The 25,254-nt window shown below is 40.8% G+C and overlaps 7 protein-coding genes across 9 annotated transcripts; 1 reads left to right on the forward strand and 6 right to left on the reverse strand.

The window, feature by feature from the left end:
• Nucleotides 1-671: 671 nt before the first annotated feature.
• On the reverse strand, nucleotides 672-3,580 carry LOC124210001 (solute carrier family 22 member 4-like). Its single transcript, XM_046608259.1, has 12 exons — nucleotides 3,242-3,580; nucleotides 3,094-3,132; nucleotides 2,758-3,007; nucleotides 2,593-2,696; nucleotides 2,378-2,532; nucleotides 2,140-2,308; nucleotides 1,800-2,075; nucleotides 1,643-1,729; nucleotides 1,437-1,564; nucleotides 1,161-1,342; nucleotides 942-1,078; nucleotides 672-872 (listed from the first exon to the last, which is right to left on the reverse strand). The coding sequence occupies exons 1-12, from the start codon at nucleotides 3,424-3,426 to the stop codon at nucleotides 773-775; spliced, it is 1,812 nt and encodes a 603-aa protein (XP_046464215.1). The 5' UTR covers nucleotides 3,427-3,580; the 3' UTR covers nucleotides 672-772.
• A 328-nt stretch (nucleotides 3,581-3,908) lies between these two features.
• On the reverse strand, nucleotides 3,909-6,923 carry LOC124210003 (solute carrier family 22 member 4-like). 3 transcript variants are annotated; one of them, XM_046608261.1, is made up of 12 exons: nucleotides 6,290-6,923; nucleotides 6,004-6,226; nucleotides 5,838-5,941; nucleotides 5,607-5,761; nucleotides 5,368-5,536; nucleotides 5,025-5,306; nucleotides 4,863-4,949; nucleotides 4,663-4,790; nucleotides 4,423-4,604; nucleotides 4,213-4,349; nucleotides 4,036-4,130; nucleotides 3,909-3,968 (listed from the first exon to the last, which is right to left on the reverse strand). In XM_046608261.1, exons 1-11 carry the CDS (start codon nucleotides 6,475-6,477, stop codon nucleotides 4,046-4,048), a joined length of 1,740 nt encoding a protein of 579 aa, XP_046464217.1. In that variant the 5' UTR covers nucleotides 6,478-6,923; the 3' UTR covers nucleotides 3,909-3,968; nucleotides 4,036-4,045. The 3 variants fall into 3 exon arrangements, with proteins under 3 accessions (XP_046464217.1, XP_046464216.1, XP_046464218.1); XM_046608260.1 differs by having other exon boundaries at nucleotides 3,965-4,130; nucleotides 6,290-6,922; XM_046608262.1 differs by having other exon boundaries at nucleotides 3,965-4,130; nucleotides 6,004-6,215; nucleotides 6,290-6,401.
• Nucleotides 6,924-8,463: 1,540 nt separating this feature from the next.
• On the reverse strand, nucleotides 8,464-9,751 carry LOC124209689 (predicted GPI-anchored protein 58). The gene is made up of 3 exons (XM_046607787.1): nucleotides 9,566-9,751; nucleotides 9,341-9,491; nucleotides 8,464-9,271 (listed from the first exon to the last, which is right to left on the reverse strand). Exons 2-3 carry the CDS (start codon nucleotides 9,469-9,471, stop codon nucleotides 8,536-8,538), a joined length of 867 nt encoding a protein of 288 aa, XP_046463743.1. The 5' UTR covers nucleotides 9,472-9,491; nucleotides 9,566-9,751; the 3' UTR covers nucleotides 8,464-8,535.
• Nucleotides 9,752-10,136: 385 nt separating this feature from the next.
• On the forward strand, nucleotides 10,137-11,990 carry LOC124209686 (intraflagellar transport protein 52 homolog). The gene is made up of 6 exons (XM_046607785.1): nucleotides 10,137-10,696; nucleotides 10,766-11,009; nucleotides 11,072-11,231; nucleotides 11,296-11,410; nucleotides 11,482-11,603; nucleotides 11,670-11,990. Exons 1-6 carry the CDS (start codon nucleotides 10,309-10,311, stop codon nucleotides 11,946-11,948), a joined length of 1,308 nt encoding a protein of 435 aa, XP_046463741.1. The 5' UTR covers nucleotides 10,137-10,308; the 3' UTR covers nucleotides 11,949-11,990.
• A 249-nt stretch (nucleotides 11,991-12,239) lies between these two features.
• On the reverse strand, nucleotides 12,240-16,128 carry LOC124209685 (peroxisomal multifunctional enzyme type 2-like). Its single transcript, XM_046607784.1, has 16 exons — nucleotides 15,892-16,128; nucleotides 15,608-15,742; nucleotides 15,444-15,545; nucleotides 14,872-15,067; nucleotides 14,677-14,804; nucleotides 14,499-14,615; nucleotides 14,307-14,437; nucleotides 14,158-14,235; nucleotides 14,013-14,091; nucleotides 13,777-13,940; nucleotides 13,591-13,714; nucleotides 13,360-13,532; nucleotides 13,116-13,292; nucleotides 12,744-13,056; nucleotides 12,573-12,676; nucleotides 12,240-12,503 (listed from the first exon to the last, which is right to left on the reverse strand). The coding sequence occupies exons 1-16, from the start codon at nucleotides 15,947-15,949 to the stop codon at nucleotides 12,387-12,389; spliced, it is 2,196 nt and encodes a 731-aa protein (XP_046463740.1). The 5' UTR covers nucleotides 15,950-16,128; the 3' UTR covers nucleotides 12,240-12,386.
• A 368-nt stretch (nucleotides 16,129-16,496) lies between these two features.
• LOC124209684 (contactin-like) lies at nucleotides 16,497-21,493 on the reverse strand. The gene is made up of 13 exons (XM_046607783.1): nucleotides 21,352-21,493; nucleotides 20,737-21,284; nucleotides 20,360-20,676; nucleotides 19,674-20,289; nucleotides 19,457-19,615; nucleotides 19,190-19,383; nucleotides 18,895-19,107; nucleotides 18,444-18,828; nucleotides 17,813-18,377; nucleotides 17,622-17,713; nucleotides 17,320-17,557; nucleotides 16,897-17,244; nucleotides 16,497-16,807 (listed from the first exon to the last, which is right to left on the reverse strand). Exons 2-13 carry the CDS (start codon nucleotides 21,271-21,273, stop codon nucleotides 16,689-16,691), a joined length of 3,783 nt encoding a protein of 1,260 aa, XP_046463739.1. The 5' UTR covers nucleotides 21,274-21,284; nucleotides 21,352-21,493; the 3' UTR covers nucleotides 16,497-16,688.
• On the reverse strand, nucleotides 21,268-23,606 carry LOC124209688 (myoneurin-like). The gene is made up of 3 exons (XM_046607786.1): nucleotides 23,096-23,606; nucleotides 22,903-23,007; nucleotides 21,268-22,648 (listed from the first exon to the last, which is right to left on the reverse strand). Exons 1-3 carry the CDS (start codon nucleotides 23,571-23,573, stop codon nucleotides 21,978-21,980), a joined length of 1,254 nt encoding a protein of 417 aa, XP_046463742.1. The 5' UTR covers nucleotides 23,574-23,606; the 3' UTR covers nucleotides 21,268-21,977.
• Nucleotides 23,607-25,254: the final 1,648 nt, after the last annotated feature.

Raw genomic sequence — 25,254 nt, forward strand, 5'->3', positions numbered from 1 at the left:
CAATAACGAAAAATTTGTTGACTGGTCGTGTCGCATGTGAGAAATTTATCTAGGATTCTTGGGCTCTTGCCCTTGACTAAATAGAATTCTAAAGCCTTTATAGATTTTAAATTTGTTATCTTGTCGGTTGTTTTTCAAAAAAAAGGAAACTTGAGTTTGGGCCATGGGGGAGGGGGGGGAGGAGGAGGGATTCATTACATAACACATGACCAAGACAATAACAGTTTAAAAATGAAAACGTTTTAGGATGAAATAGCTAGAAATAATGTAGGCCGCTCAGCGCTAGATAACAGTTCAGGGTCGACTAAATTCCAACCTTTTAAGAAGGACTTCGTATAACTGAGTAACAGGAAGGATTGAATGAATAATAAGGAAATGCGCTCTTATGTTTCCAGCAAGAGCGTTTACGTAGGCCTATTTTCAAAACATTTTTTAACTTGTTAGACCTTCATTGAGATAAAAATCCGTGAAGAAATTGTGGTAATAAAAATCAAAGTGTATATTTTTGAGGATATGAAATAGGAGAAATACTGTAAACAAGTGGAATAAGAAATCAAACAAAGAAACAAAATTTTCCCTAACTTTTCGTCGATTTCTTTGCGCTTCACAGAAATAAGATATCTTACACAATTGTATACCTAATGTGCATGAAGGCAAATTTTTTGTACCAATTAATTGATAAAGCGGTTAGATTTATTTACTTTTTACATGTCGACAAAGGTTAAATACATGTCGAGTAAACATAGAATCCATAAGTTGGTTGTTGGAAAGGCTATGAACTGACGGATGGCGGGGTAGCAGAATTATCAGTAGCGTCCGTCGAAGCTGATTTCTTGAAACGGCGGAAATATGATATAATATCAATTCTTGTGCTAGAATATCAATTGAATTCATTTAGAGCTTTAATCGTGCACAGAACTGAATTTTTTAATAGTCAATACTTTTCCAAGTCGATAGCCTCTTGTACGGTTGCTGGAGTGCCACGACCTTTACTTTCCGGTAGCCACAGTGTCAAAACTCCAATGGCCAAACTGATGGCTCCAAAAATGACATAAGGTAGACTGCGATTGACGATACCCTGATGAAACACATTTAATTAAAATACTCTCAAAACACATTCAATAATAATTTAAACAAAATTCCGAATTTAAATTGCTTACCATGGCCGCAATATAAGGGGCGATAATCGCTCCCACTTTTCCACTCGTCGAGCACAAAGCGATAGTGATTCCTCGCGAAACAGTAGGGAATAGCTCAAACGTAAAGGCGTTGTTAGCCACCGTTAACATGGAGGTACAAAATTTGCCCATTAGCGAGAATACAATGATGACGGTATTGAACTCTGTGAAAAAAGCCAAAAACAGAATAATTTAATAGGCTCCTATTGGTGCAAAGTTTTAAGTAGAGGAGCTAATTAAATGCAAAAAGTTTCTCACCTTTGGAAATTAGGCCGGCAACAAGGCAGAATGATCCACCCACTATCAAAGTAAAGTTCAGGATAGGTCTTCTTCCAAAATAGTCCATAGCGAACATTCCAGTTACGTACGCCGGAATTTCCACCAATCTAAAAAATTTTAAAAATCAATATTAGGTGTTAAGGAGAAAATCCTCTTTAAAACTACTTTAAAGGTGTTTAGCTTACATGACTAAAATGTAGTTAAAGTGAATATCGGCGGACAAATTCGATGCCGCGTAAGATAGACCGTAATAGCACAAAAACTGGGCAAGCCTGTGTGAATCAAGGTATTATAGAAATTAGATTAAATCGTGTAATTAAGGTAAACTACACGCATCTTTACCAAGTGCCACAGAGGATCAAAAGACGAACTAGTAGGCATCGCGTCTTTAAAACTTTTAAAGCCGAACCGATGGGGTTTGAATCGTGAGAAGCAGCCGCGGCCGGGGCTCCTTCTGCTTCACCGGCCTCAACGGATTTTGCTGGGATTTCAGACGGAATGACCAGCAAATGGGGAGGGATTTCTTTCTTGTTTAATTTCGCCGCATTTTCGTAAATCACTTTCGCTTCTGGGTACCTCTTTTTAACCGTTAACCAGCGAGTCGATTCGGGTAAAATGCTAAAAATAAATCCTTGAATAGTATTATTTCATCGCATAAATGTTAAAATGAAAAATAACTTACAAGTAGGTAACAACCATCGTCCCCATCGGCACAAATATGCAGAGTTGCAGCGTTACCCAGTCACGGATGAAATATGCCAAACATCCACTGATGAGGTTTCCAATAGATTGGAAACAATAAATGAGGCAAATAAATTTGATTCGCATCGCCGGACGCTGCGCTTCAAGTCCTTTAACAAACAATTGGCAAAATTGTCAAAATTCTGAATGAAATGAGACATTGCATTTAATCCACTTACCCCAAATGATGAGCGCTTGCATAACGGAAACACCACCCATACCCGTGAGAAATCGAATCGCTGCAAAAGCGTCAAAATTGGGAGCGAAGCACGAACCAATGCCAAATGAAGCAATCCATGTTCCTAGGACGACAACTGACGTTCGTCGTCCGATCCTAGAAAAATTATTCAGATTAAGTACAAATGATTTTTCTAATAATTTAGAGTGTACTCACAAATCGGGTAGAGGACCTAGGAAAAAAGCGCCCAGTAACACACCCAACATGGTAATAAACGAACCAAACGTAACTTTCCACGATTCGTCACATACCAGGAGATACTGCACAATCAAATCAAATTAATTTGTAAAAGTTTCTGTAGAATAAGTCCATCTAACTTACATCAGTAACGATTGTACTGGTGAAGACGGATTTGTCGAAAACCCACTGATCGCATTTGACGTTCGCAGTGTAATTGCTGTAGGCGCACTCTGGTTTAGAAGCGTTCGGTATGTTCCCAAAATCTGTAAAGTTGCACTGCCATCCCTTATTCCGAGGAGAACTGAGAAGACTGTTGAGGGCATTCGACTCGTTAAGCCAATCAGCTTTGTAGACTGGGTCAACGGGATCATCGCATCCGTCGACAAAGCACCTGTCGCCGCATAAATCCAGATTGGAACAAATAATTATTAATTCCAAGGACGAAAATGCAAAAATGATTAAGTCATTTCCATTTACCTGTGGTATGGGGTGGCTCCTACGAAGACGTAAATTAAACTGAAATTCGAGAAACGAAATTAAAATTAATTTAACTGGAAAAGTAGAAAACAGACAGGATAAGACGAAAGCCAAAAATTAATTCGTGAATTAATTCAAAAGTGATTACATGCAGGACGTCGGGAAGAGAAGGCCGTATCCGATGCAGAGTAAGTATTTCAATTGAAACCAGCCAAATTTGCCCAAATGTTCGAGAATGATGTCTGCGTTGAACGCTTCGTCATCTCCGAGACTAGAAGTGGATTCTTCCTGGTTTGGAGGCTTCTCGTTTTCAATCGGTTTCGGTGCACCCATGTTCTCCTACTTGCTGTTTGTTTGTTTTAAAATATAGGTTGACAGACTCTACGACGTTGTTTTTTCTACGTCTTACTCCAGAGGAAATGTGAAGAGAACTGAATCACTTTCCGTCAAGCTAGTCGGCAAGTAACAGTCCCGTTGGCGAAACTCGCCGTCGTTTTTATTAAGGGCCACACAGCCGCCACCCACAAAAACCCGCGCCTGATCACAAGGTTTTCGGTGGGCGCTAGCCGTCGCGAAGCTCGTTGTAAAAAAAATGTGCATACTAAACATGGCTTATCACGGTAGATACCAAATAGTTATTTAGTAATAAGTAGTTAATAGCTGAAGGGACATTGGGTACTCAAGTTTCACTACAACTACCGGCAACCCCACCTCTCGTTTCCTACTTAGGAGTTTAATAAGGATCTTGGCACTGCACCCAATGACTGGATTCGACGTCATCCATCAGAGCGCATAATAAATGGTGACACTTGTGATTTCTTGAAGCAATCTTTTCATTCGATATTAGGTCAAACAGTTTCGCCCAATCAACTGACCTTCAAAATTTTACTTGTAATGGAATAAATTAAGGATTAGATACAAACGCGGATTAAACTTTTTTACATCCGAGGGATCAAATAGACTTGTAAGTGGTATTAAATGCGAGTCTACATTTTGGTGGGCTTTTACGACGGCATCCACTCAAGTCCAGTGTTTTTCTTTGTCGAAATAAAAACAAAATAAAGGGAATTGTATCAATTGACAGAATAAAGATAAATGTCAATGTCGTTGTTCACTTACGATTCCAGATCTTTGGCGTCCTGAATGGTGGCGGGTATTGAAAGTCCTTTCGTCTCGGGCAACATTAAACTCAGAGCCCCGACAACTAGGTTAATGCATCCGAAAACAATGTACGGAAGGCTACGGTTCTTGGCACCCTTTTGACGAACAAGAACGGCGCAAATTCAATTTGAAAAAAATTGCACCAAGTCCAAAGGTATATTAACTCACCATTGCGGACATGACTGGGGCGAGAATGCCTCCCACTTTGCCCACAGTGGAGCACAATCCGATTGTGAGACCACGGGATGCGGTTGGGAACACTTCAGCTGTAAGCATATTGACGGTCACGATCTGCATGGAAATGAAGAACTTGCCGATCAGCGAGAAGGTCACAATCAATTCATAACGATCTGCATAAAGAAATAACGTTTAGAGTTTATGAAAAGATGAAAATCAGTCATTAATTACCTTGCGGGACTAGACCTGCCAAAAGACAAAATATCCCTCCTAGGATTAAAGTGATGTTTATGATTAATCGCCTTCCTAGTGTATCCACAGCCACCATGCCAATTAAATACGCAGGGATCTCTACTAATCTGAAATGAATTCAAACATAAGTTTAAGATAAGACAGGGAAGAAGAGCCAATATGATAATATTAAGTATTACATCACCAATATAAAGTTAAGATGAATGTCTTTAGATAAGTTTGAAGCAGTGTAGGATAGCCCGTAATAGCATAGCAAAGCAGATGCCCTGTAAATGTTTGCATTGAGAGCCGCAAATTGAATCAAAAGTGCGTACGTTTCAATTATAGCTGGGTAAACTTACCAGGCACAGAAGAGGATCAATAAGCGTTTCAGCAAACAGGGTGTCTTGAAAACATGCCATATCGACATCCAAGCGCTGGCATCTTCTCGATTGCCAGAAGAGGAGCAGGTGCCGGTTTGGGCTAATGGAATTTGCTCTATCGCAGGCGAACAGGCCACCGGAATCAACAGGAGATGAGGGGGTATCTGTTTGCCATTAAGCTCAGCTGCCAGCTTGTAAATCTCCTTGGCTTCTTCGTATCGTTTGTTGACAGTCAACCACCGAGTCGATTCCGGAAGAATACTGTATTGAAAATGATACAATAAAACAAACAATTCAAAAATCGATTTCAATTTTCACTTACAAGAAGTAACTGATTGTCACGACCATTGGTACGAAGAGGTAGAGTTGTAACGTGGCCCAATCACGAACATAGTAGGCCAGCAATCCTGTCAGCAAATTACCCAACGACTGGAAACAGAAAATGATAAAGATAAACCTGACTCGGACATTTGGCGCCATGGCTTCAACACCTGTAATTAAATTCAAAATGATCATTCAATATAATGACCGGAATGATATCTCAAAAATTTAAACACCCACCCCAGATGGCGAGAGATTGCATCAGAGCAATACAGCCCATGCCGTTGAGAAAGCGAAGTACAGCAAACTCTTCATAACTTGTGGAAAACGATAACGCGATGCCAGAAACACTCATCCAGAAGCTCAATATCAATACAGATTTACGGCGTCCAATTCTGCAGTGACATGTGTTACATACAAGATTTACGATTGCTCAGCATATGAAAAAAAAAATGAAATTGAAATACAAACATGTCAGGTAATGGACCCAGGAAAAAGGCGCCGGCCATTATGCCCGCCATGGTGAGAGATGAGACGAACGTGGGTTTCCATGAATTTTGGCAAACTAAAAGAAACTGAACAGACATAAATTAAAGCAAGTGATATGTGATGGCTATAAAACGGGAAGGCATTTTACATCGGTTACGATTGTGCTAGAGAAAATAGACTTGTCGAAAATCCAACGGCTGCAGGCATCGTTAACAGTAATATTGACGGCACATTCAGGTAAAATGGCGAGATTTGGAAATTGACATTGCCAATGTTTCGGGTCGAATTGCAGATCTTGGATGAGAATCTGATCCATCCAATCGGCCATGTACTGCGGACTAACATCGTCGTCACATCCGTCTACAAAGCATCTTTACGAGGGGTGGGTCATAAAAACATCCAGACGTGATAGACAAAAAAAAGCCATTATTTACCTGTGAGCCGGCGTGGCTCCCGTAAAATTAAAGGCGAGAATGGTGGCCATGGGGAACAAAACCGCATAGGCCAAACAAATAAAATATCTAAACTGAAACCAGCCGGTATTGCCCAGGTGATCGAGAATAACATCGGCGTCAAAGGCCTCATCACTTTGGGAACGAACGTCCCTTTTGTCTGACTCCATCGCAACTACTCAGGTGACGAACTGAATTATCAGCTGTCGATCAACCAGGTAGAGCTCATCTTTCGATAGAAACAGCTGTCTGATGAGTTGGCATCATGGAATCGGCTGTACTTTCATGCGTCTACATCCTAATGAGAAAATAAGAGCCTCGAGCATCGAATGACACAGGTGCGTCTCGGTCATTACAGGCTGTACCTTGAACACGCTTTGTGTGTCTCGGTTTTTCCCACTATATTCGACTCTATTTGCGCCGATGAAAAAACCCCACTTTACTTGACGTTGGCTCAGTCAATAATTTCTGGATGAAATTACCACGTAAACAGTGCGCATTGGTGTAATAAAGAAGATAATCTTTAAAAATATAACCCCTCTAAAACGTTGGGCATCATGGAGTCCAGCTCAAACATTGCATTTTGAACGCGCGACGAATAAAATGGCATGATAAAAATGACCCTTTCGAAAGGTTCTTTCATTTTACGACACGACTCTTTTAACAGCTTCACGAACTTACTGATAGGATTGTTAAGAAGAAATTCCTCCATCAACAATGTGGCTCTAGGGCTCTAGTTTGCCGCCGCGCAGTATCGTAGACTACTGTCGCAAGAACTTTTTGATGAACCGCTTTTACGATTAAGTTATTTTTTTTTCTATATTACCGTGTGACGACAAACTTATTTTTCACACGTTCGACTACAAATAAAGCCTAGGTCTAGCTTGTTCTTTTGAGGGTTAATTTATGGAGGTGAACAAGACTGCATTTTTGTTTCGTAGACTCATAAAATTATTGTTGTGGCCAGTTTTGTGCTAGGCAAAGTAACAAACAAATTCCTTTGACATGTACGAGGACGTACGTGCGTTTTATAGCTCTAATTAATAATGCTCATGCTGGGAAGTAATAATAATAGAGAATTGTATTACCTTTAATGACCTTTGTCTCACTGGGTTGACCTTCACGTGTTTTTACTTGCAAGGGGTACAACCATACAAGTAATATCCGAGTTTATCTAGCTTTTTCTAGATATTGGCAGTAAACACTTTTTAGCATTGTAACACACCACTTTACCCAGATAAAAACTTGTACACGTTCCTAGTCGGAATTTTTGCATTCCAGACTTTCCAGTTCGCGAATGTTGTGAAAAACAAATCATCCTTGCAGCATCGTCTGCTACAAAAACAACAACTCAAATTTTCACGGAATTTTACTGTGGAAAAAAAGGCAGAAAAATGAAAAACAAACAAAATTCTTTAAATTTGTTTTGTTTTATTCGTAAATCATTCTAATGTTTAATTACTCAAATTGAGAAAACGAGGATATCAGTCAGTAAAGGCCCTTCACTATTTAGACCTAAATATCTTAAATCAAAGAACCACAGTCTGGAAGCAGCATCAAAATTCAAAAACCAAATATGTTTTAATATAAGAAACCTTGGTACGTAAAACAAAATCTTAACATATTGTGCAATGAAAATTGAAAAGATAATCTGTAATAACCCTAATGCCGATGAGAAATGACGAAAGATAAAGTTGGAAAGACGAAATATTGTGACATATCAGACGAGACATGTAAGATTAGAGACGCAAACTTAATTGGAGGACGTGTGATAATAATGAAGAGAGCGATAATCCCGTTGAAGTGATCCCGCGCTTGCCGCCATCACTTATTGCCTCCAGCCAACAGATCATCACGGGAAAGAAAATAAACGCGCAGCGCTAATAAACTCACGATGATATCATTTTACGATCCTGTTGGCGTTGGGCTTTTTAAATAAATATTTCCCGCATTCATCACGGCGGCTGTTACAAGTGCTAGACTCAATATCATTTGTCGCTATGTGTGAAGTTCACACTGTGAACATAATAAGCAATGAACTAATAGAAAGAATAATGCGACGTAGCATTTTTCTTCCTTTTTTTAAGAAGCTATATTATAAGAGTACATACAATTGTTTTTAGTTTCCAAGATGGCCGGGTAATAGTTTCACGAGCGCATTTATGAATCGCAATTTATTTACAGTCATAATAAAAGGTTATTTAGATACAAACTTATAAAAGTTGTGTTTAGCGGGCTGGCTGAACAGCAAATTGACCGAATGTGGCTGGTGGTAAAGCGGGTAGATTGTCTGCCTCCGGTACCATTCGTGGAGTTTCGGGCCAGTTGTCTTGTCCCGAACCTTGTACTGCGGGGACTGATACTTGAACTGAGTTAAAAATTACATTAGCATCACCATTTTCCGGCTGCACTGCAGGCGGAGGTGATTCCGGAAGAACCGGTGTGTTTTCCGGTTGCGGAGAAGTGATTGCTGGAACGTCAACTGTTGGGTCAGCAACAGGTGGTGGTGGAGACATGGGAGAACTATTAGGAGTACTCATCCAAAAAGGAACTACTGGAGCTGCACCAGCTGGAGCCCACTGTTGAGAAGCTGACGGAATGGCGGCAGGAACTTCAGGTATTGTCGGATTTGGTTGTTCCCATTGGCTGACGGCAGGAGCTTCAGAATTTTGGGCAGCTGGCTGAACCCACGGGCTGGTGGCAGGAGCTTCTGGCGTTGTGGGATTTGGTTGAACCCATTGACTTGCAGGAGCAGGAGCTTCAGATATTTGCGGAGGCTGAAACCACGGGCTGGCGGCAGGAGCGGCAGGATTTGGCTGAACCCATTGACTTGCAGGAGCTTCAGGTTTGGGAGCAGTTGGCGAATAAGCACGAGATTTTGTTTGTAGAGGCGCAACCCGGGTTCCATAAGAAGGTTGGTAAGAGTTGTAGCCGCCGGAATAGTAACTGGGTTGAGCAATAGGCCTAAATAATCAATTTCAAAATACATCATTAGGTTATATTTATTCAAAATTATTTAGTTGAATTTCTCACATCCAGGGCGAAGCGTCAACTATGGGAGCTGATGGCATCATTCCACCATACGGCTTGGCTTCCGCCTGCAACAAAACACTGAAACAAGTGGCCAGAGTAACTGGAAAAACGGAATTTTGAAACGACATCATCCTTTAGGTCTGCATACAATCTGTAAAATAAGAAACAGTTAAAGAAAAATGTATTTGATTATGACAAATGAAAAGAATGAAAATTTTAAGTTACTTTTAGCGTGACAAATCAACTTTCGATCCGCATTGACGAGTGTCTTGAAAACGGCTAACCTAATCAACCTTTTATACTCATCTGGGATCAAAAGTGATGTGTCCGGCTATGTCCCAACTTTGACAAGAAACGGAAGAAAAACCAAAGTGAAAGTTTGTGACTCGTGATTGTGAGTTGACGAAAGTCAAAATTCAAATAGATTCGGTGCGTTAGTATTCCAACGGGGTAATCGGCGCCCAACGAAGGCTATATACGCCAACGTCGGAAATCATCCATCGCTAATTGTTGTCAAGGACTCGTGTCATTTTCACAGGAAATAGTACGAAATATAGCTCTGTCCTTGGTGGTTATTTCTTGTTGAATTTTTTTAGCCATTTGACGCACGAGATTTGAAGGGGAAATTTTTAAAGACAAAATTTTAGTGGCGCCGAAATTTTTCGTTTTTCCGCAACTCATTTAAAATTCTACGAGCATAAAGGACTTTCTTACCTTTCACTTTGGGCGAGTGAAAACGAAGATGTCGACACATCATGTCCTCTTTACTAGAACAGTAGAACGAACCAGTTGCTTTAAAATTTAAATAACTGCGGAAATACCGGGATGAATCGATTGTTTAGCAGTTGAGGGTGCGCATGAAGCTATAGCGTTACCATGGAAACTTGTTCCAAACACAGTGGCCGTAGCTCTCTACCACCACGGCTAAATATTTACCTTTTTCAGTTGATCGTCTTGTTTCTGTGAAGATGGTTCCCGGTCCCATCAATGGATTTGCTCCGTCGGCGGTGAGTTCTCCGTCCCGCAGTGACGTGTCCAGCACCATTTTATTTGACACGTCCAAGAGCAATCAATTTGGCGTCAACGACGGGCTAAGGCAAATCCAACGGCTTTTGAAGAATCGCTGGCGACTAGCGAATACAAAAGACAGGCTCACTATTGAATCGCTGAGTTCTTCACGACTGGCCATTTTAGCCGGACCGCAAGAACGTTACAATGAAGCAGAATTCAATGCTCTTCGACAGTTTATCGATCTTGGTGGCAATCTGTTGGTGTTGCTAGGCGAAGGTGGAGAGCAGCAATTCAACACTAACATCAACTTCCTCCTGGAAGAGTATGGCATCATGATTAACAATGGTATGTCCGTAAAATTTGCACGAATAAGACCTGTTTGTTTTTTTTACTGATGGCAATTCAATTACTCAGATGCTGTGATCAGTACAATGTACCAGAAATATTTCCACCCTAAGGAATGTTTCATCGAGGAGGTTCAATCTTGGATGAAAAATTCGACAGCGTCGAGTGCAGAGTCGAGCGCAAGTTTAACGAAAATTGTTTATCCGTACGGAGCCACGTTAAACGTAGCAAAGCCGGCTATTGTCATGGCAACGACAACGACCAGCTGCCTACCGCAACAGCGCCCTATCGCTGCTACCTACAACAATCCAAGGTATCATTGAATGTTCCATCATTTTCAAGAAAAAGGGTTTTGAGTTAATTTTTAAAAATCAGATTAAAGGGCAATGGCGGTAAAATTGCCGTCATCGGTTCAGTCCATATATTTTCCGATAATTACCTTGATAAGGAGGATAATAAACGATGGCTGGAAGATCTAGTGGAATACCTGACGGACACTAAGGCGACTATTCTAGATTTTGACCGCGACGTTGACGTATTTAAAAATAAAAATGGATATGACATAACATTTTTACTTACATCTGTAATTTAACCATAAGATTGCCGAGTATGCCACCGTCCCGAATATTATGCAATTATCTCAACATCCCCGGATTTGCCTAACTGAATCGGAAGAAGTCCCCCAAGATTGGACGACGCTTTTCCAGACTAAACGTAATTAGATTAAATTCCAGCAATCGACTTTTGAAAGAAATTAACGTCTAACCAACAAAACATTTTTTAAGTTTTCAACTTGGATACTAATTTGGTGCCGAAAGTATTGGAGTCATATCAGCAAGTCGGTGTCAAGCACGAGACCTTGAAACTCATTCCACCGCAGTTCGAAACTCCGTTGCCGGGACTACAAGTTTGTTATTATTCTCAAAAGTGTTCATTAAAAATATTTCTCAAAATTTGCAAATATCAATGATAGGTAGCCGTTTTCCCGCCGCTATTTCGCACATTACACCCTCCGCCGTTGGAGTTATACGACCTGGATGCGGAATTTAGTTCCGAAAAAAATCGGCTGTCTCAGCTCACTAATCGTTGCAACGACAACGATTTGGAGTATTTCATTATCGAAGCTGGTCACATTCTCAACATAATCCCACAATTAAAATTGACCGGAAATAATACGGATCGAGCCAAACAAATAATTCAACATGTTTTGGAACGTATTTCTCAATTCAAAAAATCGAATCCAATTATATGAATTGTTAAATACATAAAATTTAAGCTGTACTATTCTTTCACTTACCTGCTGTGTTGCTCATTTTGTTTCATCATTCTTCCTTTTCTTCTTTCTACCCAAGCATCCAGGAGGTGCAGAATAACCAGATTTATCTGGTACATCTCAGGTTGCATAATCAGGCAAAGCCATGACGCGGATGCTCGTATCGCCCATCTAAATTTTCTTCGAAAAGTTGAATTGCGAGATAAACTACTTTCTCTTTGATGAACAAACAAAAAATGCAATAATTCCCTTTGCTTATAAATCTTGATAAACATTTTAAACGTAGTTTAATATATTTATTCTTTGATTACAAACCCCTTGAACCCGTTTAAGTAAAATAAAAAATTGGTTTGCCAACAAAAGTAACAATGTTCCCAGCTCTATCATTTTTTCTTTCTTTTAAGAATACTAACTTCCTTATAAATTGGCATTTTCTTTGAGCAGCCCTTGGAGCTTTTGGGTCAGCATAATGTTACCCTTAATCTTCAGTTTTCCTTGCATGTAAGCCTTCTGGGCATTAAGCTTACCAGTGACCTGAGGAAACAATCGACAGTTTCAAATATAACCGAAATAAAAAATCTTCAATCTGTTAAATCAGCTTACCAAGGCAACCATGTCTGCATCCTCAAGTGTAAGGGTGCAATCCGCTTTGTTTCCTTTTGGCTCTCCCTGGTAGATATCACCTGGATTGGCTTTCAAATCCACAACTAAAGCAACCAATACCAAAAGAGTCGTTAGTACTGTCAAGAAGAATGTTTACTAACTGAAATTTACCCCATGATGCAGCTGGTTTCTTGTTCGAAAGAATATTCCACTGGTAGACCGCGTTGATTTTAGCTCCGACTTCTGGTTTAGCATCCAGACGACGTTTCATTTCAGCGAAAACTGTCTCGCTCAGTAGTCCGGTCGATGCCGCGGCGGGGGCTGGTGCGGGGGCAGATGCAACAGACTTCAAATCGATGTAGGCACCAGTCAAAACTGCTTTGCCGGTTTCAGCTACTTTAGTCTCTAGGTGAATACGATTGCCCTCTTGCCACATGTCGACTTGTAGAGTTTGGCCTGGGAGAACTGGGCTGGCGAACCTTGACTATAAGTCATTTTAAATAATGAATTAACGCCATCAGCACCTTGTTGTGAATCTTATACCTTCATGGATTTAAACAGGGCTGGATTATTGTCAGCGTACTGTTGCAGAACAAGGCGGCAAGAAACTCCGTAAGAGGCAAGTCCATGAAGGATAGGACGATCAAATCCTCCCATAGCGGCGAAAGAAGCGTCGATGTGCAGAGGATTACGATCCCCAGTAAGGCGATATAAGGCAGCCTATTTTTAAAAGAACCAACTCTGTAAATTTCTTTTCTTTTAATCAACATTTGAAATGAATTCTCACTTGGTCGATCGAAGTCTTGTAAGTCAAAGAGGCGTCGGGTTTACGCTTGGGAGGATCGACATGTGGAACAATGTGCTCAGAGTTACGTTTACCACCGAAACCGCCAGCACCGACGACGAAAATAGACCATTGGGCCGAAATAACCTTATCACCCGACTCGTCCACGACCTCCACTGCAAGGACATGTAAGTCAAAATGGCGTTTAATTCACGATGAGATTTAAATATTTACCATTCGTGACTATCACAGCTCCCGATTTCTTATCCAAAATGTCAACAACATTCAGACTGGCTTCAAGATTTCCATGAGTTGGAATTTCTTTGTGCACTTCGATGAATTGCTCTCCATGTAGTACCTAATATCAAAGAAAATACAACGTACTGCTACACTATCTCATCATAAAAATTCGCCCCATACTTTGGAAAGGTCAACTTGGAAACCGGGCATTCCACCAGTAATCATGTTGCTCTGGCTCAGAGCCTCTTGAGCCAAAATCACACCGAAAGTGGGGATCGGCGAGAAGTTCTCGCTACCTTCATACAGGTAACGGAGGCCATCTTTATCAGTAGTTGAAGCTCCAACTAAATAAAAATACAAAGACAGCTGTATTAAAAATGGCCCAAATATCGTTTTCAAAAGTAGATATCTTTTACCTGACAGCGCATACAAAATAATCTCTTTGGGAGAAACTTGGCACTTGACTGGAGCTGGGCGCCAGTTTAAGGCTTGCTCCTAAACATAATAATGAGTTGTGAATTACTGAATTGCAAAAGGAAGGAAAAAATATTCTCGACATACCACTGGGGAGAGGTTGGCAGCTCTATTGGCGTCTTTTTCCATGAGATCTTGAAGAACTTTACCAAGCAACATGGAAGCCTAATCAGTAATTAAATTCGATTACATTAGAATGATGGCCATTGGCAATGATTTAACTAGAACAGTATTACTTCGCTGCCTTTAGGATGCAAGGAGTTGTTGAAATCGCAAATCTGCTCCCAATTGTCACGAACTGCTTCCGGAAGAATGGGATCATTCGTGCTTTCACGTAAAGTCATACCTTTTGTCCTTTCCCAGCGATCTAAAAGGAATCTGATAGGTGAATTAACGCACGTGATTCAAACACAAAATAATCAACTCACATTTGCCAACCCATCCAGCCGCAGCTTCAATCACGGATCCGGTGTCGGTACAACTGTCATGGCAAAGCCAAAGTACGACTGGAGCAACAAGATCTGGTCTCATTCCTTCCATCATATCTAAGATAAACATAAGGAACATTATACTAGCACTTCGTTTCTCTATTTTTTAAAAAGGTACCAGGTGGTAGAATTCCCTTGGTTAGTCGAGATCCAGCCATAGGAACAATGGTGTTGCAATGAATGTTGTATTTTTTGCCTTCGATAGACAGGGTGTTGCTCAATCCAAGGAGTCCCAGTTTAGCAGCACTTAAAAGTTGATAAGACTACTATAAAATAACGGAATACAAATACTAACATGCGCATTCAATTTTACCTGTAATTGCTTTGCCCAAAATTGCCGTAAATTCCAGCAACGGAAGATGTCATGATAATACGGCCATAGTTTTGTTTTCGGAAATGGGGCCACGCAGCTCTGGTAGTAACGAAAGATCCGCGTAAATGTACACGATGAATCAAGTCCCAGTCATTATCGCTTGTATTTACCACGGACTTGTCACGCAAGATGCCAGCTATAACATAATTGGATAAAATGCAACTGTCGATTAAATTACTACGTAAAATGATAACGGTCGCTATTCAAACAACGATTTTAATGCCAACTAAAGATTTTCAAAACAAAACAAAGAAACAAAATAACAGTCCAAGAAGTTAAATGTAAATGAAATCTAAAATTTGTAAAGTTTTCATATAAAGATTTAAATAATTAAAAATACTGATGCATGAAAATGTTTGTGTGGAACTATTTGATAGCTTAATTGAAATCTTAGTTTATGAATATCAAGTAAATATTCCGGCCAGAATCATTTAGATCATAATAACTATTTGCAGAATTTATCATCATCTACAGAGTTACACTGCATATGGATAGAGAAGAAATGTTCTTACCATTGTTGACAAGAATATCAATCCTTCCAAAGTTATCAATTGCAGTTTGTACTATCTTATCTCCTTCTTCAACACTGTTATAATCAGCAACAGCTTTCCCTCCTATGTAAACAGAGTTAAATACATCTTATGCAAGAAAAGCATGAATTAGCGCAAAATAAAACCTTTAGCTTTGATTTCATTCACAACAACATCAGCAGCTCTTCCACTACCCTCTCCACTGGCAGAACCACCTAAATCATTGACCACAACAGCAGAACCTCGCTCAGCGAACCACAATGCATAAGCTCTTCCCAAACCTGCATGAAAAAACATTGAAACAGTATAACATGTGGCTCTCCTATACATGATAAGACATTTCTTCAGTGTCTATGAATTGAAACAAAATTCCAATACTGCACAACATTTTACTGAAATTAAAAGAAACCAGAATAAACTATTTCCTTACCACCACCAGCTCCAGTTACGACAGTAACCTTTCCATCAAATCGGAGTTCAGAAGACATCGTTTAAGGTATGTGGTTTGCAAACAAGTGATTTCTAACGACTGCGTGGACGAAAAGATAGCTTCTTTCGTAGGTTTATTTAATATCTTGCTGCTTTAGATTCGATCAAAGTGCATGGACACTTGACAGTACCCGACAGTACCAAGATTGAAAACAGAAGACAGCTGATTTGATTAATGATCCTACTGCTCAGTAGGTGGGGTACTTGTTGAGGGAAATTATAAGAGGGAAATTAAAAAAAAAAGGAAATAACAAATCAGATTTTGCGTTGAATGGATTATAAAACGTCGAATTAAAAATAAAAATAAACTAATTAACCACTTTAATTTACTGCTATTCGCCAGACCCCGTCCTGGGGGTTTGGCACATTCATGATCTTGAATGTGGTTATTTCTCCGCCTCTACATAGAAGGAGATTGGCATTATCGACTGATTGTTAACTTTTACGGTAGCCGATATGCAGTCTACACCAGGTGTTGAAAAAGGTGCTAAAAATGCAAGTCATGGAAATGCAGTGAATTCGATGCTATGCAAAGTAAAAAACTGATTTTAGTGGTTCAAGTCAGTTTATTCCTTAAAATCTACTCAGTCTGAGAGAAAGATACATTTCAGAGGAAAGTTTTCACCTCTTTTTGTAGTGCTGCCATTAAAAAACTGCATTGAGATAAAATGGACGGAGCGAGAAAGACAACAATTGCAAAAAGGGAATGATTTCGCATTACAGATGGCAGAAAACAAATCACGTGTACAAACCTAAATTATACGTAAATGTCTGGCAGATCGATAAAATAACACTGGCCAATAACACTAATATGGCCACATTCATTTGGACGGATGAGTTCACATCGCTGTCATCACCTGAAATTTAAAAAAATAATAAAAGATGAGTTTGATCGTTCGATTTTAAACAGAAACTGAAATAAATCATAATCAACGATGACTCTTACCCATTCTAAACACCCATGTGGGCGACGACATCTTTCCGTCACCTCCTTGAGAGTAAGCTAAGACACGAAGATTGTAGCGTTTGCCCCATGAGAGACCGGTGACATACGCTTCCAGCTTGCGACCAAGGGGAACGAGCGTATCGTTTGCCGTGGACATGTCTTGATCACTCTCCCAAACACGGACTTTGTATCCAATGAGCGGTTCTTCCTCGATACTCGGCGCTACGTATCGCCAAGTAACGCGTACTGTTGACGGGTTTACTGCTACCACTTGAACAGTCGTAGGAGGTTTTAGCGGTGCCTTCTTGAACGTGCGTTCCAGGAAACGTTCACTTTGTGGTCCCTCACCTTTTTAAGCGAAACAATTGGTTAATGAGAATGAGACTGCTGAAAATCTTAAGACTAATAAAGAAAGCAACTTACCAGCTCCGTTGTACGCCATTACACGAACCCAGTAGTATGTATCGGGCATCAAACCAACGATCAGGGCTTCGTTTCGTGTACTTCGACTCAGATAGAAGACGGAAGCGTCTTCCTTGTCTTGACGACGCCAATATTTGATACGGAATCCAATCATGTTGCCTCGCATTTGCTTGCGAGATAAATCCATTGGGAGCCATGTCACGTTCAACGATGTCGAGTTGAAAGCTCGTGCGGCCACCTGTTAACATTATCATGATCAGCAATGATATCATTATCTTGACTAAATTCAATTTGAAAATTACTTGATTGGGAGCCACTTGAGGAACGTCCTCAGCTGAATAAATGGAAACCTCTGGAGATTCTTGGCCACACCCGACATCGTTACATCCTTGAACTGTGATAAGAAAAATATAAGAATGTTAGTTTAGTCTGTTTCTTCCCATGTAGGTTCAAAAGCTGAAATTCAGTTTTAAAAGACAGATCGATGTCGTACCTTTCACTTTGTAGGGAGTGTAGTAATAGCGACGATTACGATCGACAGTGGCAACGAAAAGACCAGCTGAACGTGAATGCTTGACAATCTGGGATTGATATTCGGATTCCTCGGTCACGTCAGCATCAACACCAGCCAACCGGCGCCAAAAGACCTTGTAGTAAGTTCCCGAAGCATTCTGTTGCTGGCCAACAAACGGTGTCCATGTTATGGTCAAATCACCAGTCTTTCCACCGCCGCCACCGACATTGGTAGGGGGTTGGAAGATTCGATCCGGGCGTGTATTATATTGTGGTGATGGAATTGAGGATGGTCCGTAGCCAAGCGTATTGGCAGCCGAGATTCGGAATTCGTAAGTAGAATAAGGAGAGACAGTGTTGATAAGTTGGGCTTCTTTGCGGGAAGTCAGTCGATCCACGTCTTTGGCTGTGATGTTCATGGCAAGGACACTCCACGTTTGATTCCAGTTGGTTCTACCTTCCACCATATACAGGCGGATGGGATCACCGTTGGTTGCACCATCAGTCCACCTGAGGACAGCTGACGATGAAGTAAGCTCCAAGACCTTATTACAAACAATACAAGTTAGAACAGATTCGAAATGAACTGAAAGGAAAATTTTAAATATTACTTGGACACCACCGACAGCTCCCGGAGGTCCATACACAAACAAGTGTGTTTTGGTGGAGATACGGCCGACAGAAGTCTTGGCCACACACTCGTATTCTCCAGCTTGACCCAATGTTATGTTATTGATTTCAAGACTGCCTTCTCTTGAGCGGATGTAGTGAGCCGCTTCCAAATTATCGTGAAAGTCGACGGGAGACGAATCAAACCGCAATGTAATTCCATTGTGTTTCCAGATGTAAGCCAAATCAAGGATGCCCTCTGCCGACGCTCGACAACGTAACTGTTCCGTCTGTCCTACTGTGGTGAGGATGCGGTTAGGAGGTTCCTCCACGAATACTGGCCCACGCAAAACAATGACGCGCCCTGTACTAGAATCCGAGCCAAACCTATAGACCACAACAAAAACATGAAAAACAATTGAGATTTAATCTGAAGTTATTATTTTTTCTTACCGATTTTCGGCAGTGCAAGTGAAATTTCCAACGTCTTCCATAGAGACGGGATTGATAAGCAAGTGTCCAGATGGAAGAATAATTCTTCTTCCACCAGAACCAATAGCGAAGCCATCTTTCCTCCACACATATTTCGGTCGAGGTGCAGCTTCCGGGTTGCATGCAATAGTTACGTTTCCTCCGTCAGCAGCATAAATGTCGGATTCCAAAGGCCTTTGAGGAAACAAGGTAGTACGATTAAATAATTATACCAAGATAAAGCTTAAAGAATAAATGAAGAGAGAAGGAAACATACTTTTTAGCAAACGAAGGCTTTATGTCCAAGATTCTCAGCTGGCCGGATGAGTACCTCTCCGCAATTTGATTCGAAGCTTTGCACTGATACATTGCTTGATCACGGTCTGGGTCCAGTTTGCGTATAATCAAAACATTTTCACGGATCTCGAAGCGTTCGCGATCTCCTTGCTCAAGCGAAAGAGGGTCGAGAACCTATGAAACGAATTTAAAAGTCGATATATAACGTTACTGTTTCAGTTTACGCATCAAGTCATTAGAAACCAACCTGTCCGTTTCGTAGCCACAGATAATTGACGTCGGGTATGCCAAATGCTTCACAAGTCCACAACAAATCTTCGCCCCTGTCCATATGCATATCTCCAAGCGGAATTGTAAATACTGGTGTGGCTTGAACGCTAACTGTCACAGACCCTTCAATTGAAACCTTAAAAACCGGAAAATGTTAAATTAAATACAGAAAAGAAATTAAGATTGCGAAATACCTTGTCATTGGTGGCGCGGCAAACATATTCTCCCATATCTTCAACTTTTACTTTGGGTAAAACGAGAATTCGGTTGTAGTTTGTGATGACAACACCCTTAGGTAATGGAGCTCCTTTACGAGTCCAATTGTAATTAGGGACAGGGTAACCAAATGCTACGCATTCAAGTCGAACATCTTCACCAACTCTTGGGGCTTCTGGGAAACTCTTGGGGAAATTGTTTGGGAATTTGAGCTGTTGGTAATTAGGATGCTGGCGAACTTCGACCGAAAAGAAAGGTCCATTACGACCGTTACTGGAAACGGTACTTTGCACATTGCAGGAATAGCGGCCTCGATCGATATTTTCAAGGGATGAAAAATACAAGTTTCCGTCGAAAGAAACAAAAGTTCGTGAATCCTCTTCTACGAAATTGGGGAAAACATCGCGGACCCAATAGTATTGGATATCAGGGAAGTATTGAGGAGGATCACAATAAATCGCTTTTCCCCAATGTTCAAGACCGTTTTCTGATGAACGCTTGAGATTGAATTCTCCAATGAAGCCAAAGGAAAGTTGCACACTCTCGGATACGATAGACCCGTATTGGTTGCTGGCTACGCAATGATATTTTCCTCTGCAAAACAAATTACACAAATATCAATATAATACGACGTGGATAACTAACATTTTAATTTTAAAATTACCTGTCTTTGATTTCCTCTGGATTGGTAATAATTAGCAAACCACCACTGACAGTATGTCGTGGCATTAGAAGCGGATCAATCCGTTTGGAAACAAGCTGGTCGCTTTCAAAATCTTCTTTGTACCATTGGAATTCTGGAGTAGGGTAACCATTTGCTATACAACTAAGGGTAACTTGATTCAATGTCTTCCTTCTGGTCAGATCAAATACCACAGGCACTGGTTGCCGAATAAAGTAAGGCCCACGCGGAATTCTAGTGATATCATTTACAACAATTCCATACTGAAATGTTCTGTCTTCCACATCCAATAAATTCACCTAGCAAGAAGGATATTTATTAATACAAGAAAATTTAGAAATAATTTTTTGTATAAATACCTGATTGACAGGAATTTCACAGATATAAAGCAATGGGTCTTTTCCATCCACACGCAAAAGACCCCACTGTCTAGCTGAGAGTGAATAACCATAAGATAAGAAGTCCTTTTCAAAGACAGTTTCTTGATTAGGTAAGAAGGCTGTATCAAGATTCATCATGGTAGTGCCATCTCCATCGTTGATCCATACACCTGGGCTTTGTTGTCTTCCACTGATGTACCAAATTCTATGGCTGGGGTCATTCTTGTTGAGGTATGTTGTGATAAAACTATGTTCTTCAAGTGTGTTTACACTGGTTAAGTCAGAGTTGAAAGCTCTGCAGTACTGCCTAGCTTCATCTCTAGTTTTGATTGGGCTTCGAATGAATTTGTAACATGACGTGGCGTAGTGCACCCAAGATTTTGGACAGATTGCATCAGGATCATAAGTTTCACTTTTGACATTAGTTTGTCCAAATAAACTGTTGGGCGACGTTAAAAGTTGTGCATTTGATTCCCAAACAAGGAATGTGAAGAGTAACAACGTGACAGGATTCATTGCAGCTATCACTGTTTGAAAAAAAATAATTATGAATTAAAACGATGGCGTTGAATTCAATGAGATTAAATGACTTACCTTTAACCAGAGAAGTTCGAAAACGAAATAAAAAGTAAAACGTTACTTTAAAAATTCATAGTGACAACTGCAAGTTGCCCAACAGGTAAACCAGGTAAACCAAACAACAAACTGCCAAAGCCAACACCCAAAGAAAAAGCTTAGCAGGTGTAGGCGAAGAAGCACATTTCAACCAATTGCAGGTAAGACGCGATGGTTGCCAAATCGCCAAAATAACATCCGTCGTATTCGATGACCGATGATTTAAATTTTTTATTTTATTCATACAATTCTGCAAACCATTTATTCCGTTCGGAGTTGTACAAATAAATTTTGTGTGATTCAAAGTAAATATCAGATTGTGTTGAACTTGAACTTCGATATGAAAATTGAGTTACGGGGAATGGGATACCAAAACTGAAGCTGTCCACTTTGCTTCCGGTCTATACCCGGTGATTTTCTTGAGCTTTAAAAATTCACACAATTACAAAATACATCTGTATTATTTTCACCAGTTAACACGAGTGCAAGTTTCCAGGAACATATGGTGAAATGTTAAAGAGGATCAATGTATGAACGTTTTTGGAAACAAGTATTTTTAGGTAGATCAATTAATTGATCGTCAGTATTAACAAAATTTAACTGAATCACTTGTCAACTATGATCTTGTGAATGCTACGCATATGACTCTGTAAATGAATTTTCTGGCGAAATGACCGGGAACAGAGGTCACATTTAAAAGGTTTCGTTCCCGAATGGATCCTAAAATGGGCAGCTAAATTGCTAGGTGTCGGGAACATTTTACGGCAGACTTGACAGCTGTAACGTTCTTTATGATTACGCTTAGAACTCATGCTGTTTGCACGCATGTTTTCATTCGGCCTTTTTGTCTTCACTGTATGCTTAGAACTACTGCAGTTACCATTTTTACTAGTGCTTAAGCTTAAGTTGGTTGACAAAATATCTTCATCCTCATCCTCTTCTTCGTCCTCATCGCAACGTAGACCAACGGAATTCCTACTAAAATTAGGGTCGTTGTTACTCAGTCCGCCATGCGAATTAGAGAAACCTTGAAGGCGTTGAATTTCAACCACAGCTTCTGCGCTGTGTTTCCCACTAAAATTCCATGTTTTTTTCTCAAGAGTTGTCGAACTGTGAACTGTTGGAGCTCGTTCAGTTGAGGCCAAGGCGTTCGTTACTATGGAGTAACTTTGCTGTATACGAGACTCTTGAAAAACGGCCTCCATCCGGATGTCTGTAACTCCTGATGATCCGCTGATGGCTTGATGTGTGTTTGCGTCCCTACCTACAATCATTTCTGAATAGAAAAACAGTCAGTAAATATCATAAACAGAATAAAAATTCCTCAAGAGTATTGACAAGCAAGCTCCACAATTAAATCCTTAGAGTAGAACCCCGCTAAAAAAGGCACCCCGCAAAGGGATGAGATTATAAGAGAACCCCCCAAAATTGTTGTGACGTCAACTGAATCAGTCTTGACGTCACATCAAAAGAAAAAATGGAGCCAATTGGGCATCAATCAAGTCTAGACGGAAATACAATAATAAATACCCTGCTTGTTGTCATTAGTTTTTGGCCGCTTTGGCCTTCCAGTCGAATCATCCGAGGTCCCGGGCGTCTCTGTTGCTGCACGTTTCCTTTTGGCATTTCGATTTTCTTTTACAATTGATTACACAATTACACGAGGTTATTAGATCTTATATAATAGCAAAAGAGACGTTTGAATCTAAACGGATGTACATACCTGTTCCGGCGGAATTGAAAGTGGTCCACGCCAAAAATGCGCCGTTCATGGCAACATTAGTCAATTGCTCTTCCAATACGCTTCCGTTGAGCCCAATCACGCCGAGCCCAGCGCTGACACCAAGGCTGACGCCAAGGCATCCATCGCCCAACACGTTGATGCCTGCCGCAAGCCAAGAAAGGGATTTTCTGGGAGTCTTGATTACCCGGGCGATACCGTGCAACTGTGGCTCTCCATTGGCGTAAAAGGTAAGATCGGCAGCAGCGCCAGCAGCGGTTGCTGCGGCTACAGCTCCGGCAGGACCTGCCAACGCACCGGCGACTCCTGCTCCCAAGACGACTGTAGTGCGTGTGGCTGACCGAACGGCTGCGTCACCTCTTTCCGTGTCACCGCACGCATAGTGGACCATTCCCTTGATGTGGCCAACTATTGGTACGGAGTTGACCACTTGGTTGACCACGTCGCCCAACAAGCCCATGCTTCTAATATCCAAGTCACTTGAAAATAAAGAGAAGAGTAAGTAGGTGATGGAGCTGACGAGATCGGTAGCGATACTAAAGTGGGAACAATTGCAGAGCAATTATAGACACAACGTTTAGCTAAATAGCGATGATTAGCCAACGTCGGGTTTACGGAACAAGGCATCGCAATCCTAGAGCAATATCATTTTTCAAAAGAAAATTGGGTCGTTAGCGTACTGTATAAGCAGTCCTTTTTTTGGCTCAAGCAACGGTTCGCTGAATTTACCCCCCCCCCCCCCCCCCCCCCCCCGACGTCATCCCATTTTCGTTTCGTTCATATCAATGTGTGCACCTTATAGGGCGGGGCAGTTAGGTAATTTTACAATCATTCTTTAGTCTCAGCCGTATTGGTTTTAATTGGAAATGCATTCAATCGGCATCGAACTTGAAATTCTAATTAAAATCAAACAAACACTAAGAGTCGAATTTGTTTGCGCCAAAGGACTCCAGAGACATTACGTTGAAGTCGTCAAGGACACGACTCTGATTTTTTTTTCCTTCCCCTACTTGACTTTTGCGAGATTCAGTTAGCCCTGTATTAACACCTCCCAGTTGCTGGTAATATTTTGATGGTGACTTCTTCGAAATCAGTGTCACTCTTCGACCAGATGCTGACAATGTTGAACATTTCCCAACAAATCGTAGACCTGAATTCCTGGCAATGCAGCGACGTATTTTATTCATACAATTCTGCAAACCATTTCGTCCGTTCGGAGTTGTAAATCAATTTATTGATCGTCAGTTTTAACAAAATTTAACTGAATCACTTGTCAACTATGAACTTGTGACTGCTACGCATACTGTATGTTTCTGTAAATGAATTTTCTGGCGAAATGACCGGGAACAGAGGTCACATTTAAAAGGTTTCGTTCCCGAATGGATCCTAAAATGGGCAGCAAAATTGCTAGGTGTCGGGAACATTTTACGGCAGACTTGACAGCTGTAACGTTCTTTACGATTACGCTTAGAACTCTTGCTGTTTGCACGCATGCTTCCATTCGGCCTTTTTGTCTTCACTGCATGCTTAGAACTAATGCAGTTACCATTTTTACTAGTACTTAAGTTGGTTGACAAAATATCTTCATCCTCATCCTCTTCTTCGTCCTCATCGCAAGTCGCAACGTAGACCAACAGAAAAATTCCTATTAAAATTCGGATCGTTGTTTCTCAGTTGGCCATGCGAATTAGAGAAACCTTGAAGTCTTTGAATTTCAGCCACAGCTGCTGCCCTGGGTTTCCTACTTAAATTCCATGTTTTGTTCTCAAGAGTTGACGAACTGTGAACTGTTGGAGCTCGTTCAGATGAGGCCAAGGCGTTCGTTACACCCAAATGAGAAGGTAAAACTATAGTGTAACTTTTCTGAACGAAACTCTCTTGAAGAATGGTCCCCGGATATGTGCGCCTCGGATCCGCACTTATTCCCGTTCCTATGTCCGGTAGAAGCATTTTGTCCGCAAGATTCATCCGCTTGTCTGTAACTCCTGATGATCCACTGTTGGCTTGATGTGAGTACTCGTCCCTACCTACAATCATTTCTGAAAAGAAAAACAGAGTCTCATTTTCTGCAGAATTTGCCTCCGCCGTCGTTAGTTGACGCTGTAATCTTATTTTAAATTCGAATTAAGGACTCCTAAGAC

The sequence above is a fragment of the Daphnia pulex genome, chromosome 12, assembly GCF_021134715.1.
Source record: "Daphnia pulex isolate KAP4 chromosome 12, ASM2113471v1".
Lineage (NCBI taxonomy): Eukaryota > Metazoa > Arthropoda > Branchiopoda > Diplostraca > Daphniidae > Daphnia > Daphnia pulex.